We start from the raw sequence: 20,132 nt of genomic DNA on the forward strand, positions 1-20,132 counted from the left end.
AGTCGCCTCTACAAGCATAGTAGCCATTTACGGCAAGCATGGGTTGCTGAAGAGCTATTCTACCCCGGATCTTCACGGGTCGGGTGTAAGATGACACAGGTATAGCATCTTGTAACGCCAAGTTACTATCTCTCAGATAAAGGAATGACTACACACCATCAAGAGACCATCTGTCGCAATACATATTTTCATTAATTCCACAACGTTGTATAAATATCTACAAATCTTGATTTTATCAAAGATGAGATTGAAGTTATGTCGAGAAAGTTCACAATGACTGACATTTCGACACGCTGCAAACTTCAGGGACAGACGTCTCTAAAGCGTAATGACAGTAAAATATTTTTCATACTGGCTTCGACTGTCCATTACGAAAATGAAATATGCTGTGAACCCAGATCATATGTGTAGCTCAACATTATTCAAAAACAGTTTATATTTAGTAAAATGTACCTGCAGGTTGTTGTTGGTTTGTTGTTGGTTTGTTGTTTAACGCTGCACTGAACAATATTCCAGCTATATGACGGCGGTCTGTAAATAATCGAGTCTGGACCAGACAACCCAGTGATTAATATGATGAGCATCGATCCTCGCAGTTGGGATTCGATGACATGCATCAACCAAGTCAGCGAGCCTGAGATCCATAAGTCGCGTCTTACTGTAAAACCCGTACACTGTAAAACTTGTTGGAATGTAAACACAGACAAAGACATGTTTAGATCTAAACATATTTAGGAATGTGTTTAAATTGTTTGTTTGTTGTTAAACGCCGCACTCGGCAATATTCCAGCTATATGATGGCGGTCTGTAAACAATCGAGTCTGGACCAGACAATCCAGTGATTGACATCATGAGCATCGATCCACGCAATTTGCCTGACCACCCGATCCCGTTAGTCGTCTCTTGTAAGTATAGGTTGCAATGGCGCAGTTGGGATCGCTGACATGTATCAACCAAGTCAGCGAGCCTGACCACCCGATCCCCTTAGTCGCCTCTTGTAAATATAGTTTGCAACGGCGCAATTGGGATCGCTGACATGTATCAACCAAGTCAGCGAGCCTGACGACCCGATCCCGTTTGTTACCTTTTACGACAAGCAAACTCGCCTTTCACGGCAAGCATGGGTTGCTGAAGACCCATTCTGCCCCGGATCTTCACGGGTCGTACCTGCAGGTATAACATCGACAGCTGTGATAGATAAGGTAAATTGACAAATACGCATTTGTACAGTGCCCGGCGTGTGTGCTGCATGGCGCCATATGGCCTCTTCGTCGTACTGCAACCACCACGAGACTAGGCAGAGCACAACAGCACATGGAACGGTGAGTACACGCAGTGCCTTTGAAAGTCGAAACTGAATTTAATCTGCGACGAAAGTTTCTCTTAGGAGCAAGGGGGCGGTCGGGTAGCCTAGTGGTTAAAGCGTTCGCTCGTCAAGCCGAAGACCCAGGTTCGATTCCTGACATGGGTACAATGTGTGAAGCCCATTCCTGGTGTCCCCCGCCGTGATATTGCTGGAATATTGCTAAAAGCGGCGTAAAACCATACTCACTCACTCACTTAGGAGCAAGATATGGCCCATTATGGCGAGACAATATTTTGTTTGTCGTTTAACGCTGCACGAAGATATCCTGACGGCGGTCTGTACACAATGAGTCTTTACCAGAAAATCCAGTGACTGACAACTTAAGCTTCGATCTAAGCAACATTGGGATACGATGACATGCATCAACCATTTTATTATTTTTTGTTTTGTTTATTTATTTATTTTTTTGTTTAACGCCGCACTCAACAATATCCCAGCTATATGACGGCGGTCTGTAAATAATCGAGTCTGGACAAGACAAACCAGTGATTAATATCATGAGCATCGATCCATGCAATTGGGATCCATGACATGCATCAAACAAGTCAGCGAGCTTGACCACCCGATCCCGTTAGTCGCCTCTTACAGCAAGCATGGGTTAGACCTATTCTCTGCCCGGTTCCTCGGAACATCTCTCCCCATTACCGTATAACCGTACAGTAGAAGAGACAGATTTAGGAAACGCCTTCGGTGTAGTTCTTGGTGGGCAAGCACTTTATGCATCCTCACGGCGGCAGATGTCAGTAGTTATGTGACTCATGTGGTTGCTAGGGAAGATCCGGATTGAAATGGATTCAGCAACCTATACTTACAAGAGGTGACTAAGGGGATCGGGTGGTCAGGCCAATCGCGTGGATCGGTGCTCATGATGTCAATCCGGTCGAGGTCGAGGTCTGGTCGAGACTCGATTGTTTACAGATCGCCATATTATATCTGGAATATTGACTAGTGCGGCGTTAAACAACAAACAATTTATACACATTCCTAAATATCATGTTTAGATCTAAACGTGTGTTTGTCTGTTTACATTCCAACACAGTTTTACAGTGAACGGGTTTTACAGTAAGACGCGACTTAATGGATCTGGTGGCCAGGCACGGGGACTTGGTTGATTGCATGTCATCTTGGATAGTTGATCGCAGTCCAAACTCATTTTACAAACGGTCGTCATACAAGTTGAATATTGATGAGTGTGGCACACACACACATTGATAGACGTGTTTTGTTTTGTTTTTATTCCCAGATTACCACAAAGAATGGCGTCAATTTCTAATCTGGCGATTGTATTTTTCGCCATTGTTGCTCTGACATTGCTGGCCGTTCTTGTATCTGTATGTCAAGGTAAGGTTTCCACACGATTGTATCAAGATTTGAATGTTACCATAGCAACATGCCCGCCTCCCCCCCCCCCCCCCCCCCCCCCCCCATTTTCGCAACCGCTCCCACTGATTTATGTGAGGTTGCGTTTGCGCTAATGTTTTTTGTAGGACCTGAAACACGAGCTGGGTACAATGTGTGAAGCCCATTTCTGGTGTCCCTCGCCGTGATATTGCTGGAATATTGCTAAAAGCGGTGTAAAACCATACTCACTCACTCACTCACACGAGCTGGGTTTTCAGGAAAGGATATTATGCAGGAGAACGTTTACTTACACTCAGTCCCCCAAAAGAATGTATCTGAATATGATTTGTATCAAAAATGTATGTAGAAATTGCGTTTCTCTTGCTGTATATATATATACCAGCCCGTGAGGATCCGGGGTAGAATAGGTCTTCAGCAACCCATGCTTGCCGTAACAGACGACTATACTTGTCGTAAGAGGCGACTAACGGGATCGGGTGGTCAGGCTCGCTGACCTGGTAGATGCATGTCATGGATCTCAATTGCGTGGATCGATGCACAATCACTGGATTCGATTATTTACAGACCACCGTCATATAGCTGGAATAATGCTGAGTGCGGCGTTAAACAACATACAAACAATATAACAGATTGCTTAATAAGGAACTATTGTAAGTCTAGTAAAACAACTTGATTGTTTGTTTCAGATGATCTATCGCTGATTTCGTCATTGTCAACGAAGGCAAGTTGAGACTTAAATGATTTTTTAAATATTGACGATATTGATATGGATCGAAAACCAATAGCACTAGTAAACAGTCTTAACTTCCGAATGATGTCAGTCAAGCAATCAGTATATAGGTATTGAAGTCTATCAGGCGCCAAATGACAAAGTAATTAACTGTGTTTAAGTAACAAAACCTAATCTAAAAATGTCTATAACAACTGTTTTCTGCTGTTAGGTTGAACGTGGTAGATGTGCGTAATGGCCACAATATTATTTTGGCTCAGTGACAGGTTAATGATACCCCAAAGTTCCATTAGGTCTACACTCTTAGTTGTGCGGGGGACGGGTGGCCCAGTCGTCTAAGGCGCCGCGATTCGCTGTGCAGAGTTGCGCCCCTTGAGCACGCCAGAAACCTATGATTGTGGGTTCGAATCCCGGTTCGCCCAGATTATGTTTCTAGGTTTGTCAGCACAATACCCGTGCTCGTGGGTTTCACCGAAGTGGTAAACGTCTGAGACCTGCAACACTTCGGGCTTTCCTCCCACATTAAGCTGACATGCCGTGATATAACTGGAATACTGTTAAAAGCGGCGTTAAACCATATTCACTCACTCACTCTTCCCTCTTCCTAATATCACACGTTCGCCGAAAACCCGGGTTCGAATCCCGACATGGGTACAATGTGTGAAGCCCATTTCTGGTGTCCCCCGCCGTGATATTGCTGGAATATTGCTAAAAGCGGCGTAAAACCACATTCACTCACTCACTCCTAATATCACAAAGTCCTTTCATGATTCTCATTTACAGGACAAGGTTGACCTCTCTTCGTCGCAGAGTATTGATGAAGTAGATCTCGAACATGCCGCTCGTCTTGCACGTGTTAAACATGTTTGCAAGAAGCATTTCTTCGAGCCGCTGTGGTACAAGATGGTATTCACTATCGATCCCAACAGTTCAGCTGCGTTCTGTGCCATCCCTAAAGTTGGCTCTAGCACATTGAAGAGAATTCTTTATTGGTTGCACACAAATCAATCAGAGTCATCTCCCTTTTCGTTAAACGGAAACGCAATCCATTACGTCACTGGGATGAAGCAGTATTTCCAAAACGCACAGAGCGTGTCTCCTTACAAAACGTTCATGTTCGTTCGAGATCCTTACAAAAGACTTTTTTCGGCGTTTATAGACAGGTTGTTTATCCCTTCATATAAAGAAGGTAGTTTTTCGCAGCAAATAATCAATGGTGTAAGATCACAACCTGACGTCAAAGCACGTGCATGTGGATCCGACGTTACATTCACAGATGCCGTACTATTCGTGATACTCACCTACAATACTCCTAAAATAAGTGAATGGCACTTTTCACCCCAGAGGCTTTTCTGTCACCAATGCGAAATCAACTATGATGTCATTGGCAAGATGGAAACCTTTTCCCGAGATGTGAGATACATATTACGAAAATTTGGAATGAAAGATGTTCCGGTAGACAGCAAAGAGATGTCGTCGGACAGTGATATTAATATTATGATGGACATTTCAAACGCTTCTTATACTATACGTCATACCTTGTGCATGGCGACCATTGACGTTTTCAGGAGGCTTTGGAAAACCTTTCAAATACGAGGTTTTCTTGGAAGACATAATCCCTTCCCGCTTCGGCAAGGTGATGCCTTATCACTGGAGGGATTCCAGGCCCTGCTTCGCTCTACCTATAAATCTGATGAGTCTTGGAGGGGTTCTGGGAGACACCAGCAGCGCGAACTAGCCCTGATCGTGGCCTACAGGACCGTTCCTATGGAATATCTAGAACGACTTAAGGAGATTTACAGACCCGACTGTGAACTTTTTGGATATGACCCAGAGCCCCCAGAAGTATTCAACAGGGATGTGAAATTTGAAAACTTTGGCTTCTTCTCCCATTTTAAGCAACATACTTATCGTTTTTAATACCAAACACCTAAGTGATGATGATGATGATGATGATGATTCTCTTTTTATTCTCTTTTTTTTCTGGCGATTGGTAAGTTTGATATATGGAGAAAATGTAATTGAATAAATATGTCAGTGTGAACTTATTCAAAGTGTGTATGTTTTTCTTTGATTTCCAGTGTTCTGCAGACATGTACATGGAGATGATTTCTTAAAATTGCTGACTTGGTTGATTGTATCAATCAATCACTGACCGCGGCGTTAAACAACAAACAAACAAAACATTGAAGTTTAGGAATTTTAAAAAAGTTACATGACGTTGTTAACAAGTGTTTTTATTGTTATGTCCCCGTGAAGGTCCGGGGTAGAATAGGTCTTCAGCAACACATGCCTGCCGTGAAGATCCGGGGTAGAATAGGTCTTCAGCAACCCATGCCTGCCGTAAAAGGCGACTGTGCTTGACGTAATAGGCGACTAACGGGATCGGGTGGTCAGGCTCGCTGACCTGGTAGATGCATGTCATGGATCTCAATTGCGTGGATCGATGCTCATGATATCAATCACTGGGTTGTCAGGTCCAGACTCGATTATTTACAGACCGCCGTCATATAGCTTGAATATTGCTGAGTGAGGCGTTAAAAAACAAACAAACATTTAATACGAATGAAACAGTTTCTGTTTCCAGTATGAATTTGTTTATATGGCAGTGTAATTTATTGTTAAATGATGATTGTAACTGTATTCTATTGTTTCTGTTGAGACTCCGTGAAAGTTCATTGCATTGTATTTGGACAATGATTGTATGTTTGTTTGTTGTTTAACACCGCGCTCAGCAATATTCCAGCTATATGACGGCGGTCTGTAAATAATCAAATTATATATTAAGTAAGGATAAGAATTTATGGATGAACAACTTCTTTATTACAATTAAGAGCTCTTAAAGCCGCTTTGAACATCACTTCAGTTATTACATATATTTTATATTATATCATGATATTACTGGCTTCGGCAGCACATCAATATTTTCCAAGATTTGAATTAGATCAACACTCTCATTATAGGCATTTTATGAGTGCTTCAACGTATGTGCTTCAGGTCACATACTTTTACCACTTAAAAAAAAGGTGAAATCCATATGCGCAGTTGTGGTCCTGGCAAACCAAGAATCATAATCTTGCCAATCTTGGATTCGAACTAACGATCGTATGGATCTGCCACGCCCAAGGGACGCAACTCTGTCCCGCTAATTGCGTCTACAAGCACGACTTGGCGTCCCGAGACTGATACAGTTCACAATGATGCTAACGGCAACTGATGTGAAAGCAAATAATGTTGTCCCCTTTAGGCTAAAATGTCGAAACTGCTATATGTAAGAAAGTATTTCGTTTACATCAAAAAGATGGCAAAACAACTTGGTGCTTATGACCTATACCCAAGCAGCATGCATAGGGTTGTAATTCTAAGCCAATGTTCATTCGACGGTATATATACATAAGGTCATTATTTACAAATAGAAACTGTATCATATTTGTATTTTGTGGTTTGTGAAATACCAAGTTACAGTTATGTCTTTATAGGCATTTAGAAGTAATTTGTTTTGTTTGTTTGTTGTTTAACGCCGCGCTCAGCAATATTCCAGTGAAATGTAATTTCGCATCTCGTGCCAGTTCAGTTTATTAACCATAGCGCTAAGAGTTAATGGTCGTGCTGTGAATAACTCTTTGTATATGCTTTCCATGCTCTAGCTCAGTCACAGATAAACACAACAGATTTTGTAACCATCCATTCTCCGGTCGGAAAATAAAATATCACCACGCGCAGGATAAAATGAAGGAAATGTCAGTTTCGTTAAAAAAAAAGTATTCTCGCTGTATTTTATCGGAGTGATATTCAAAGAAGCGAAGTTACTGATCTTGGCGGTATTCTGTTGTGTAATCTCCACACTTCTCCCGTGCTTTAAGCTCTCTACACCGCAACAACAGTTGCGCTACGATTATGGCCCACGCATGATGCCGCGAGTCTATGAACATACACACATTCTGAAAATGTTGAAAAATGACCACGCTCGCGATGAAGAGTTCTTGTTTATTTGTTTATATATATAAATATCTTGCAACCTACACGTTCCCTCTGAAGCTGAGCATGGGAATGGGAAACACACAGCATAGTATTTAACGCCGCTTTGAACAGTATTCCAGTTACATCAAGGCTTGTCAGCTTAATGTGGGAGGAAAGCCCGAAGTGATGCAGGTCTCAGACGTTTACCACATCGGTGAAACCCACGAGCACGGGTATGTTGATGACAAACCTAGAAACATAATATGAGCGAACCGGGATTCGAATCCACAACCAGAGGTTTCTGGCGTGCCCAAGAGACGCAAATGTGCACTGCGAATTGGGGCGCCTTAAGACGCCTGGGTCCGCAGAATAATATGATGGCCTATAAGTTATATTCGAATGTTGTATGGCGAAGCAAGGAAGATAAACGACAAGTTTATGTGTTGTAAGTCTAAACTCCGGGGCAAAAGAAAGAATCCACTTGAAACTGGATTTGGCCCCAAAATGACAAACATGATCAAAACGTTATAAAGCCGACACGCTGCTTAACTTAAGGTAGAAAAAACAACTATGATACCCGTTGCGAAAACATAACCATGAAAAAAACATCACCTTGTTTGTTTAATTTTTAGCCTAAATCAAACAGTGGTGTATACTTTCTTTTACCAGGCAGTTTATGAGATTATGTAGGAAACGGGCCTGTGTCTTAAAACGTGGCATACACGGTGGAGAAAGTAGATACACATTACAGTCCGTTCGGCTCCAAATGAGAAGGATGAATAGCAAAATATCGCAAAATCGGGAATAGTCTTTTACACGTCAATACGATATACCGCAATACCCTGTACCCAACAATATCAGCTGTTTGTTATTTTTATTCCCGTGACTTTAAAAAGTTGTTTAAGAAACGATCATGTTGTTACGTGTACAGGTTGACATCTTGAAGGGGGGCAGGAGGAACTCATTTTGGAGCCAAACGGACTGTAGGTCTTCATCAATGGCCTTTTTTTCTCCAAAAGGGTTGGTTCGACTAAAAGATCACTGAAACGTTTTCTTACATGCATGTTCGTTCGGGTTGAATACAATTTGAGCAATCAAAAGGTTACTGTGCCTTACTATATAAACTATCCATATTTCCAGGGGCGGTAGAGTAGCCTAGTGGTGAAAGCGTTAGCTCGTCACGGCGAAGGCCCGGCTTCGATTCCCGACATGTGTGAAGCCCATGTCTGGTGTCCCCCGTCGTGATGTTGCTGGAATTATTGCTAAAAGCGGCGAAAAATCATACCCACTCACTCTTTATTCCCCACTTTGCTAGCTAAATGGAAGAAAAAAGAGTATTCTAAAAAATATGAGATTATTACACATCTGTGAAATTTGGGTCGGCGACACCGTGTTCCAAGTATTTAAATAAAACAAACCACCGCAATGCGTTTCAGACTGAAATCTATCTCCACAATGCGGTTGAAGTGTTATAAAATCCCACCGTCCTTACACTACTCCCGCTATACGACAGCGGCCTGTAACAAATAGAACCTGGACCAGTTGAACTTGTGGGTTAATATTATGAGCATCGATCCAAGCAATCAGCCAAGTCACTCAGTCCCCAGAAGATTCCGGGTTTAGAACTGGTCTTCACTAAACATGTTTGTCGGAAGAGGCGGCTAACGGGTTTGGATGGTCAGACTCGCTGAAAATGGTTCATGCATCCCAATTACGTGGATCGATGTTCATGATGTCAGTCACTGGATGTTCTGGTCCCGATCATTTACAGACCGCCGTCATACAGCTGGAATATTGCTGAGTAGGCGTTAAACAACAAACAAACAAACAAAACACGAGCCTCACAACTAGATCCATTCTGTCGCCACTTATAGTGTAGCTCTTGGTTACCAGGGTTCTAGTCTAATCCGGAATATCCACAAACAGTGGTTAATTACGATGTCATCCAGCGAATTATGTCTATTTTTTTTATTAAAATATCAAAATTAGTTATCAAAATAGAATGGAGATATAATACACTGCATGGACAATCGAGGATATTACAATGTTTGAAATTGCTGAATGTTTGTCATTGTTACATTATTAAAAACAACTTTACTTCAGATCTAGAAATCTAGTTAGGATGTAAAAAGTCACGTTTCCCCTTGTGTTTGTCTGTTTGTTTGTTTGTTTTTATATATTGTTTATATATTCCTGCTTATATGGTAGCGGTCTGTAAATAATCGAGTCTGGACCAGACAATCAAGTGATTGACATCATGAGCATCAATCCACGCAATTGGGATACGATGACATGCATCAACCAGTAAGCCTGACCACCATGTCCCTATAGTCGCCTTTTACGGCAAGCATGGGTTGCTGAAGACCTATTCTACCCCTGGTCTCCACGGGTCTTCCCCTTGTGAAATAAAGACAAATGTGTACATAAACACTGCGTCTAGTGTGTATACAGTGTGTATACATATTTCATAAACGTTTTATATTTACTTATAAGCAGCAGAATCTCTGCTACTGTAAACAGTAGACGTAATTCAAAATTAATATATCGTTTTTAGTTTTTAAAAAAGTAAATTGCGCCATCCTGTCACTGGATTTTCTGGTCCATCACTTGATTATCTGGTTTGTGTCACCGTCCATAGCGGGAGTTTTGTTTGTTTGTTGTTTAATATTCCAGCTATATGATGGCGGTCTGTAAATAATCGATTCTGTGATTGACATCATGAGCGTCGATCCACTCAATTGGGAGCGATGACATGCATCAACCAAGTCAGCGAGCCTGGCCAACCGATCCCGTTAATCGCCTCTTACGACAAGCATAGTCACCTTTTACGGCAAGCATGGGTTGCTAAAGACCTATTCTACCCCGGATTTTTTCGGGTCAAGAGTACTACTGTGGGGTGTCAGGCAACAAATACTTACTTTTTATGAAAATTGTGTGGGTGGCGGCGTACTGGTAGGGCAGTGCATGCTTACCCTTTTCGTGAACACCTAGTGTCGTCACTGATTTTCACTGATCCATGAATATATTTTTCACCATGCATTCCTTTGCTTTTATGCCTGGAATCTGTTTCCGCGGAGCCGCCTCCGTGGTCTTGTGGTAGAGCGTCCGCCCGGAGAGTGGAAGGTCCGGGGTTCGATCCCCGGCCGCGTCATACCAAAAGACGTTAAAAGATGGTACTTGTTGTTACCCTGTCTGGCGCTCGACATTAAGGGGTTAAAACAAGGACTGTTCGGCTCGGAGTCAGTATACTGTGTCTGAGTGGGGTATTCATGTTAAACTGCGGCATGGTATCTCAGTGAGCTAGCACTATAAATCGGCATCAGTCCGGACTAGTACAAGCAGCCACACACACACACGTGCATGCACGTCGCTATATAAGAGCAATAATCTTGGACGCACGTTAAACCAAATTTCACCTGTTTCCGCGGAAAATGGAGGTTGATTGTGGTTTTTTTTGTGGTTTTTTTATAACTATGTGGTACATGTTTGTATTAAACAACAACGATTATAAGGTTTGTGATACATAAGGTGCACACAACAACATTGTAACATTAGTTCCATGGTATAAACAGACATGTTTCCGTGATATAAAGGAAATTATAGGCCTATTAGATAAAACAAAATTGACTAGTAATTTTGTTCATATTTTGGTCCAAAGGGTGGACACTAAGAACATGTTATGTATTTTTTCTGTTTTTGGTGCTTGATTGTGTGGATTTCACGCGCAGATGGAATTCTCCTTTAAAACATCTGAAAGATCCATGTTTCTATCGGACGGAGGTGGCATTTAATATTACTATATCACAATCAAATTGGTCTGTATAATAAATTGTGTATTTATATACATTACATGCGTTTGATTGACACATCATGAGCATCGATCTTTGTTTTGTTTGTTTGTTTGTTTGTGAGAGGTTAACATTGGGGTCAACTTTGTCCTGTAAACGAGAATCATGAAAGGATTTTGTCATATTATGTTTGTTTGTTTGTTTTTTTACGCCGCACTCAGCAATGATCCAGCTATATGACGGCGGTCGGTAAATAATCGAGTCTGGACAAGACAATCCAGTGATTGTCGATCCACGCAATTGGGATCGATGATATGCATCAACCAAGTCAGCGAGCCTGACCACCCGATCCCGTTTGTCGCCTCTTACGAAAAGCATAGTCGCCTTTTACGGCAAGCATGTGTTGCTTAAGACCTATTCTACCCCGGATCTTCACGGGTATAGTTTTATCTGACAAGTTTGTTTTCTATTTAATCTGTGATACTTATCTTACTGTTTTAATGTAGAGGCTTTTTCATTAATGTAGATTTTGCTCTCGTCAGTGTAAGGCCGAGGTATTAATGATACGACGTAACACTTAAACTCACTCATTTAATATTTTATTTAATACATATTGGCCTGAGAGTGTTCCCTTCATCTGAACTTCGGTCGAGGTGTTAGAAATGCATAAGTATAAAAATATAGTCATAATCAGAAAATAACTGAAATATTGGGTTATTTTAAAGTGTGCGAGTACACTATTTATAACTCAATATATTACACACTTATTGTACATGTTGAATAACCTGTGGAAATATCAAAAGCCGATTGCTAGGCGTAACTCAACACACGTCTTATATATTGAGGATATATAAAATAATGTAGACATCCTTAATATGAGCCCTGAAAGTATCAGTTGTCAAGCGATTCTCATCAGGATGGAGAACAAATCTGGCAACAACAAAAACCGCCAAATTAACACCTCATTTTGTATGCCTTAATCAAGTTTAAAATTTACACATCAACACTTAGCATAAAGTTGTATACATAAGCCAAAGTTTGGCATCATTAACCCTTCATATTTGAAAACAAGTTGACTCAAAATCGGCGTGTTATGTGAATTTAGATGATATTCAATCTCATTAAAATCAGATCTAAGTTTTCGCTGCCGCTTGTTTAGCGATAGCGAGAACTAAGATCTGATTTTAATGAGATTGGATGATAATTGATAAAATTTGAATCGATGCAGCTGCTGAATTAAAAATGCTACAAAACCTTCATCAACAGATATTGCATGGGTATGTCGAATTGTGGCAAAACCCAAACCACAAATTTAGCCCAAATTTCCAAAACAGATTATTTGGAACCAAATTTGGGAATAATGTAGAAATCCCTAAAATAGGCTCTGTAATGGTGACATTGCAAAAACAGTCTCTCAAAAATAACACGTCAAGTTTATGGTCCAAAATTACGTTTGAAGCCCGTTGGGAAGTGAAGGCGACTATAAATATCAAATATCGACGAGTCATGACTATATACATGCTGTTAAAAAATGAATTTCAACAATCCACGAGTCATAAAATCAGGTTATTCGTTGATTGTAAATAGCCAGTTTTAGATAAAGTCGAAACAATTCATTGTTTGTTTGTTTTAGTGCATGTATTATTGCTGTGGTAGAATCCATTTACGTGTTCCTCGCCTTGTCCCGAAGGCGGGTAATACGATCTCAAGCAGCTTGGGTTCTGCAGTATTCTGTTTATCTGCAAACAATCCAATCAACAGAAAGATGAAAGCACATGTTAAGTCCCCGCCAGGTAACCAATCATAAGCGGCGTAAGAGCGCCTACCGACTTATATGGACCAATCAGATTACGTATTACGTATAGTTGACAAGTCTTCGAAAGCAGATGATGGCTCCAGGTGAACGGAAGAAATACTGACCAATTTATTTTCAAAATGTCGGTATCGGACAATACAGAGACAATTGACGGGCTTCCCAAGCAGTTTATTTCATCTTTGAGGATACTTTTTGAGATTCTGGACGAGAATCGGAGCGGATATGTTCGTTTGTGTGACATCGAATCGAGGTGGAGCGAAAATGGAGTCAAAGGCTTACCCACAGGTGTCGTTGAAGCTTTGAGAAAAGTCACCCCGTCTGACGGTTTATTGAGCTTTAGTAAGTTTGTGGCCGGTCTAAGATTAGCGTTATTGAAACATAAGCCTGTCACAAGCCTCAGCGGAAAGGAGAATCGTGGCCCGGGTCACCACATCCCACGGGGTGACGCCCCTAGGGGGAGGGGGGACGCACCCCCACGAGGACACTCCCAACCCCCACCCCAAATCACGAGAAGCTATCCGCCACAAGCCCCTCCAGCAACAGCTGCAGTTAAACCTAATAATGCTGCAAATACAAATTTTAGAAGGGGCTATGGACACCCATCTCACAGTGAAAACATTTACAGCAGTGCACATGAGTTGTATAGGGTGCCCCAAAGACCCGACCGGCCAACTCAGTATAGGAAATCTACCGATTTGGCACCCCCAGACGTACCGCCGAGGGAGAAGTCGAAAGGGGGACGTGTATTGAATGAACTTAAAAACTGGCAGCGAGAACGTTCAAGTGCTGAGCCAAGAGATCCGAGATTACAAACCAACACTGATAAACTAGCACCCACTAACAGCAGAGTCGACCAGTATGCTATATATGGTGAGTAGCTTCATAGGCATTTTTTAAGAAAAATAATAGCCACTTCACAAGTGAAATGAAAAATATCTGTAATAACTGTTAACATGTGTGAATAGAATATTTTCTATATGTTATGTGTGGGTAGAACTTCATTTCATTAGTTCAAAAAGTTGTTCATTTGTAAAAGTTTTATTAAATATCTCCCTGATCATTTGTGCATGCTGATGCCAGCACGTCACTGAGTGAACACGTATTTGATTAATTTGGACAGTACAAACTTGTATATTTAAGTGTGATCATGCTTATCGATGATATTAAATTTAGTTTCTGTAGCTGAATGTTGACAACCTTTGTTATTGTAAACAATTTCAAACATGACTTTAGACATTATTCATATATGTTAATAAGCAACATGATATTCATCGTTGGGCTCAGTTCTTGGTTTGGTGGCGCCATACTCATGGGCTTCACCAAAGTGATAACTGTCGGAGACCTAGATCACTTCTGGCTTACCTCCCACACCCAGCTGACACATCGGGATATGAAGGAAAGAATATCATTATCAAGATTTTCTGTACTTCTAACTGATTATTGTGGAACGAAATGCAAATGTGCCATTTTGGCGCAAGGATAAGTTCCTATAGGTTTTTGTCAATGCCATGATAAGAGGAAACAAAAACTATGGAAAAAGAACAAGTCAATTATCTGTATTTACAGACCACCGTCATATTTCTGGAATATTGCTGAGTGCAGTGTTAAACCACAAACAAACATATATTCATGCATACTACAAGACACTTAACACATCCAATACACAATGTCATAACCATACAATGCACATATACATCCAATATACAATGACATAGCCATACAATACACATACACATCCAATACATAACACCATAGCCAAACAATACACATATACATCCAATACACAATGGCATAGCTGTTTAATACACATATACATCCAATACATAATGAAATAGCGATACAATACACATATACATCCAATACATAATGGCATAGACACCCAATACACATATACATCCAATACACAATGACATAACCATACAATACACATATACATCCAATCCACGACGACATAGCCATACAAAGCACATATACATCCAATATACTATGACATAGCCATACAATACACATACACATCCAATCCACAACGACATAGCCATACAATACACATATACATCCAATACATGACATGGCCATACAATACACTTAACACACGGGTATGGTGCTGACAAAGCTAGAAACATAATCGGGGTGAACTGGGATTCGAAACCCACAATCATAGGTTTCTGGCGTGCCCAAGGGACGCAACTCTGCACTGCGAATCGCGGCGCCTTAGACGACTGGGCCACCCGTGCCCCCCCATACACAATGACATAGCCATACAATACATATATACATCCAATACATAATGACATAGCCATACATTACACATAACACACATCTAATACACAATGACATAGCCGTATGATTCACATGACATCCATCTAATATACAATGTTCACGACAAACAAATTTCACAAAAACGACATAGAAGGAGCTGTTACCAATAACAGAGTGGGGAGGGCCACAATTTTCTTCAGGACACCGAGCATGTCCAGTGTGTAAACCCTGTGGCCAAATTATCTTTCCCCAGCTTTTTCTGGAACATTTATAGTTAAATGTCAATCCTAGGCCCTACCACAGTCTATCAAATGTTTGGTCCCACAGCATGGATAGTGTTCAGGCCATTTAAATTCCAACAAATCATTTTGTCTGCAGCTAGTCAAGGCCTGTTAAACCAGATGGGTAAAAAACTCTCTCACAATGTTTTTTAAAGGCACACATTTAAAACCGTTTTATTACTTTAACACCTTTTAATGACAGAAGAGTTTGTGCAGATGAGTCAACATGTTGAATACTTGTAACACGGGCGCTGAAACCTCTTGCCGCTCGCATGCAACGCTCTTCATAAATCAGTCGCTCTGGGTAACCTAATATGAAGATTCTCTATCAGTTTACATTCTGAAAGTAATAATCCTGTGTATAAACAGTCCTGCAGAACGCAGCGCAAACATACGCCTGGAATCTCACGCAAATATTCTCTATGGCAAAGATGAATTATTTCTCACTTCCCTGATCATCTGTGGGTCTGTTGTGTGGCATAAAGTCCCATATCGTACAGCAGTTGCATGATAATCATACAGAACTCTCCTATGAATAGTTCTAAGTTGTGTAACTGTGTTCAGCTTGTTGGGCTCTGTGTGGCATAAAGTCCCATATCGTACAGCAGTTGCATGATAATCATACAGAACTCTCCTATGAATAGTTCTAAGTTGTGTAACTGTGTTCAGCTTGTTGGGCTCTGTGTGGCATAAAGTCCCATATCGTACAGCAGTTGCATGATAATCATACAGAACTCTCCTATGAATAGTTCCAAGTTGTGTAACTGTGTTCAGCTTGTTGGGCTCTGTGTGGCATAAAGTCCCATATCGTACAGCAGTTGCATGATAATCATACACAACTCTCCTATGAATAGTTCCAAGTTGTGTAACTGTGTTCAGCTTGTTGGGCTCTGTGTGGCATAAAGTCCCATGTCGTACAGCAGTTGCATGATAATCATACACAACTCTCCTATGAATAGTTCTAAGTTGTGTAACTGTGTTCAGCTTGTTGGGCTCTGTGTGGCATAAACACATGATAAAGTCACATATCGTACAGCAGTTGCATGATAATCATACAGAACTCTCCTATGAATAGTTCTAAGTTGTGTAACTGTGTTCAGCTTGTTGGGCTCTGTGTGGCATAAAGTCCCATATCGTACAGCAGTTGCATGATAATCATACAGAACTCTCCTATGAATAGTTCCAAGTTGTGTAACTGTGTTCAGCTTGTTGGGCTCTGTGTGGCATAAAGTCCCATATCGTACAGCAGTTGCATGATAATCATACACAACACTCCTATGAATAGTTCCAAGTTGTGTAACTGTGTTCAGCTTGTTGGGTTTTGTGTGGCATAAAGTCCCATGTCGTACAGCAGTTGCATGATAATCATACACAACTCTCCTATGAATAGTTCTAAGTTGTGTAACTGTGTTCAGCTTGTTGGGCTCTGTGTGGCATAAAGTCCCATATCGTACAGCAGTTGCATGATAATCATACACAACTCTCCTATGAATAGTTCCAAGTTGTGTAACTGTGTTCAGCTTGTTGGGCTCTGTGTGGCATAAAGTCCCATGTCGTACAGCAGTTGCATGATAATCATACACAACTCTCCTATGAATAGTTCCAAGTTGTGTAACTGTGTTCAGCTTGTTGGGCTCTGTGTGGCATAAAGTCCCATGTCGTACAGCAGTTGCATGATAATCATACACAACTCTCCTATGAATAGTTCCAAGTTGTGTAACTGTGTTCAGCTTGTTGGGCTCTGTGTGGCATAAAGTCCCATATCGTACAGTAGTTGCATGATAATCATACACAACTCTCCTATGAATAGTTCCAAGTTGTGTAACTGTGTTCAGCTTGTTGGGTTTTGTGTGGTATAAAGTCCCATGTCGTACAGCAGTTGCATGATAATCATACACAACTCTCCTATGAATAGTTCCAAGTTGTGCAACTGTGTTCAGCTTGTTGGGTTTTGTGTGGCATAAAGTCCCATGTCGTACAGCAGTTGCATGATAATCATACACAACTCTCCTATGAATAGTTCTAAGTTGTGTAACTGTGTTCAGCTTGTTGGGTTTTGTGTGGCATGGTTGGTGGGATGTCTTTACGTTTCATAAGATAAACGTGTAGTTGTCAGTTTTTACAGTTTCATTTGTCTCAAGTTTTTATGTAACCTTTGTTTATGAAATGTGGTTCTGATTGAACAGATCTCATTATTTTCCAACACTGTTTTGTTGACATATGAAAAAATAACATGACCAGTAAAATGACACTGGAATCTTTTTAAACATAGGTGCAAAAAATAATAATTTGTCAACCTGTTGACTTACATTTTGAAATTCATGAAATTTGTGATTCCATTTATCTTATTCAGGGTAGACACAGATACTTGTCTGTTAGTCCAAGACTAGTGAAAATGTGGAGGGACGAGTTGTTTTTTAAAAAATCTAGTTATTTTACGTATACCACTCATTCAAAATGAGCTGCAGATTAATTGGATGTTATGAGAGGAGTGATTTAATTCTCCGTTGACAATGTCTTTCACGACTGTTCATGACATGAAAACATGATTATGACATAGTCCGTGAAAAATTTAGTACTGAATTTCTTAACTCCATGGAATTATCAGTGTCATCTGTCCCCATCATTCAGTAGGAACGTCCCTTTAATCATATTTGGGCATCCCCCTTTGGGGATTCTGAGTAGGAATAGGTCCCCAGCAACCTATTCTTGTCATAACAGGGAACTTGATGGATCAGGTGGTCAGGCTCGTTGACGGGGTTGATCACGTCATTGTGCTCCAAATATCAATCACTGGATTGTCTGGTCCAGACTGGATTATTTACAGAGAGCTGGCATATGGCTGGAATATTGCTGAGTGCAGCGTTAAACAACAAACAAACTTTAATGAACTTCTAAGCCTGTCTAAAGCCTCTAGTAAAATATCCTTTCGTCACATAAGCCTAGATTATGACAGTGTTATGTCAGGAGTAAATACTACTTAAAATTGTAAAGAAGGACAAGTTCGGGCTGGTACACTCATTATAAGGCCGGTTCATGGGCATGGAAGATTTTAAACAAGATATTTAACTTCAAAATAAAAATAGAAGGATAAAAATAACAACTCCATACAATATATACGAAAATACTTATCCTGGTACGAAAGTTTATATACTACACAAAAGAAGTTATAGAACTCCCAATGTTATCATATGACTATAGTTAGTCTGTCATGGCTTGTGGGTATTGCAACACACACCCTACCAATTGTGGGTGTTTTAACTCGTTTTGAGAAGTATACAAAAAAATAAATTATACCCGATAGGGGCTACTTTGTTTACCAGATAGGATGATTAGTGTGATAAAATATGATTATTGTTTTATTGTTTTATGATTGTATCAGCGTGTTTGACTACAAGGAGAAAACATTGCCAGCATTGTTAGACCTCATAGCTGTTGTTGACCTGGTATCGTGACATGGCCCCCAGCAGTGTCTGTAGTCTGTGGTCAGTTGACAGAACATGCCCCAGGCCAAAACTAACTCAGTACTTGCAATTAACAAACAGTCCTATATTCCCAACACACTGACTTGAGATTGCTGTTTTTACACCTCCGAACATACTAACAGCTAATTGCAATTCTACAAGTCATTAATTAGTCATTAAGCTGTCATAAAAAATGAAAGGTCATAACGATTGTTGTAAACACGTCAAGCATTTTGCTTTTACAGCTAAAGATTCTACCAATGAGGTAGCCCCGGAAAGATTAAACAGAGGTATTTTTAAATAGCTAATGTTAATGCTAGCTTTTGTTTACATGATCTTTTGTTCTATTCTTTAATTTAGATGGTAACAGTTTGAAATTACCTGTCGCATCTATACACTGGCTTTATATTTTGTTTTGTTTTCAAATTGTTGAGGTGAAGATTCATTTTAAAGCCAAAAAATTATGAATATTGTACAGTTTAAGTGTTTAAATGAAAATTCACATAATTCATTACTTATACTATCATCATCATCATCATCATCATCATCATCATCATCAATCACTGTAATGACACTGTAATTTCTTTAGAGGATCACTTTTAATGTTTCATTCTTAACATTTTTACCTCAAAAGAAGCACAGAAATTAATAAGTTTTTGTCACGTTAATAGAAGATTGGTGTAGAGTTTAGATATAGAAATATATACATCATGTTTTGCTGGTATATGCTGATATATAAATCATAATTTTGTATCTTTTTGCCTAGCATTTTGATCTTATATTCTAATCTTGCTTGTTTTTTTATCGGTAACCATGGTAACTGCTTATTGTTGCTTTTTTAGTGCTTAATAATATTGTGTGCTTTCTCCATTTAGTCACTTTCAGATAGATATCTGCATCAGGTAGATATGGGTGCTTGTTAAATGCTTTCTTGAGTTTATTTATAAGGGTTCTTATCTGGAAGTTGTTTGTTACACTGTCTGTGATTTGATATAACATTTCATATCATATTCATGTTCATTGGCATTGTGACCCGATGATGAAATCGACAATGTTACTTAGATTGATTGTGGGTTCGAATCCCGGTTCGCCCTAATTTTTCTAGG

General features: G+C 40.2%; 2 protein-coding genes and 1 long non-coding RNA gene across 4 annotated transcripts in view; all 3 read left to right on the forward strand.

The window, feature by feature from the left end:
- Positions 1-1,209: 1,209 nt before the first annotated feature.
- Positions 1,210-3,491, forward strand: LOC124144842. Its single transcript, XR_006862474.2, has 3 exons — positions 1,210-1,322; positions 2,610-2,707; positions 3,415-3,491. It is a non-coding gene; the product is annotated as an uncharacterized LOC124144842 (long non-coding RNA).
- Positions 3,492-4,194: 703 nt separating this feature from the next.
- LOC124144843 (carbohydrate sulfotransferase 9-like) lies at positions 4,195-5,612 on the forward strand. Its single transcript, XM_046514447.2, has one exon. It carries the CDS (start codon positions 4,362-4,364, stop codon positions 5,376-5,378), a length of 1,017 nt encoding a protein of 338 aa, XP_046370403.2. The 5' UTR covers positions 4,195-4,361; the 3' UTR covers positions 5,379-5,612.
- A 7,472-nt stretch (positions 5,613-13,084) lies between these two features.
- The window catches only part of LOC124144767 (suppressor APC domain-containing protein 2-like), a 37,105-nt gene continuing 30,057 nt past the window's right edge, over positions 13,085-20,132 (forward strand). The window contains exons 1-2 of one of the 2 annotated variants that reach the window (XM_046514310.2): positions 13,085-13,892; positions 19,272-19,316. In XM_046514310.2, the coding sequence (XP_046370266.1) occupies positions 13,142-13,892; positions 19,272-19,316 (796 nt within the window). In that variant the 5' untranslated portion in view covers positions 13,085-13,141. The remainder of the gene's footprint in view (positions 13,893-19,271; positions 19,317-20,132) is intronic. The other variant, XM_046514311.2, reaches the window with a different exon arrangement.

This window comes from Haliotis rufescens, unplaced genomic scaffold, assembly GCF_023055435.1.
Source record: "Haliotis rufescens isolate VD_foot unplaced genomic scaffold, xgHalRufe1.0.p SCAF_8, whole genome shotgun sequence".
NCBI lineage: Eukaryota > Metazoa > Mollusca > Gastropoda > Lepetellida > Haliotidae > Haliotis > Haliotis rufescens.

Excerpts from the sequence above, each read along its gene's own strand:
- LOC124144843 (XM_046514447.2), top strand. The coding sequence starts at position 4,362 with ATGGTATTCACTATCGATCCCAACAGTTCAGCTGCGTTCTGTGCCATC.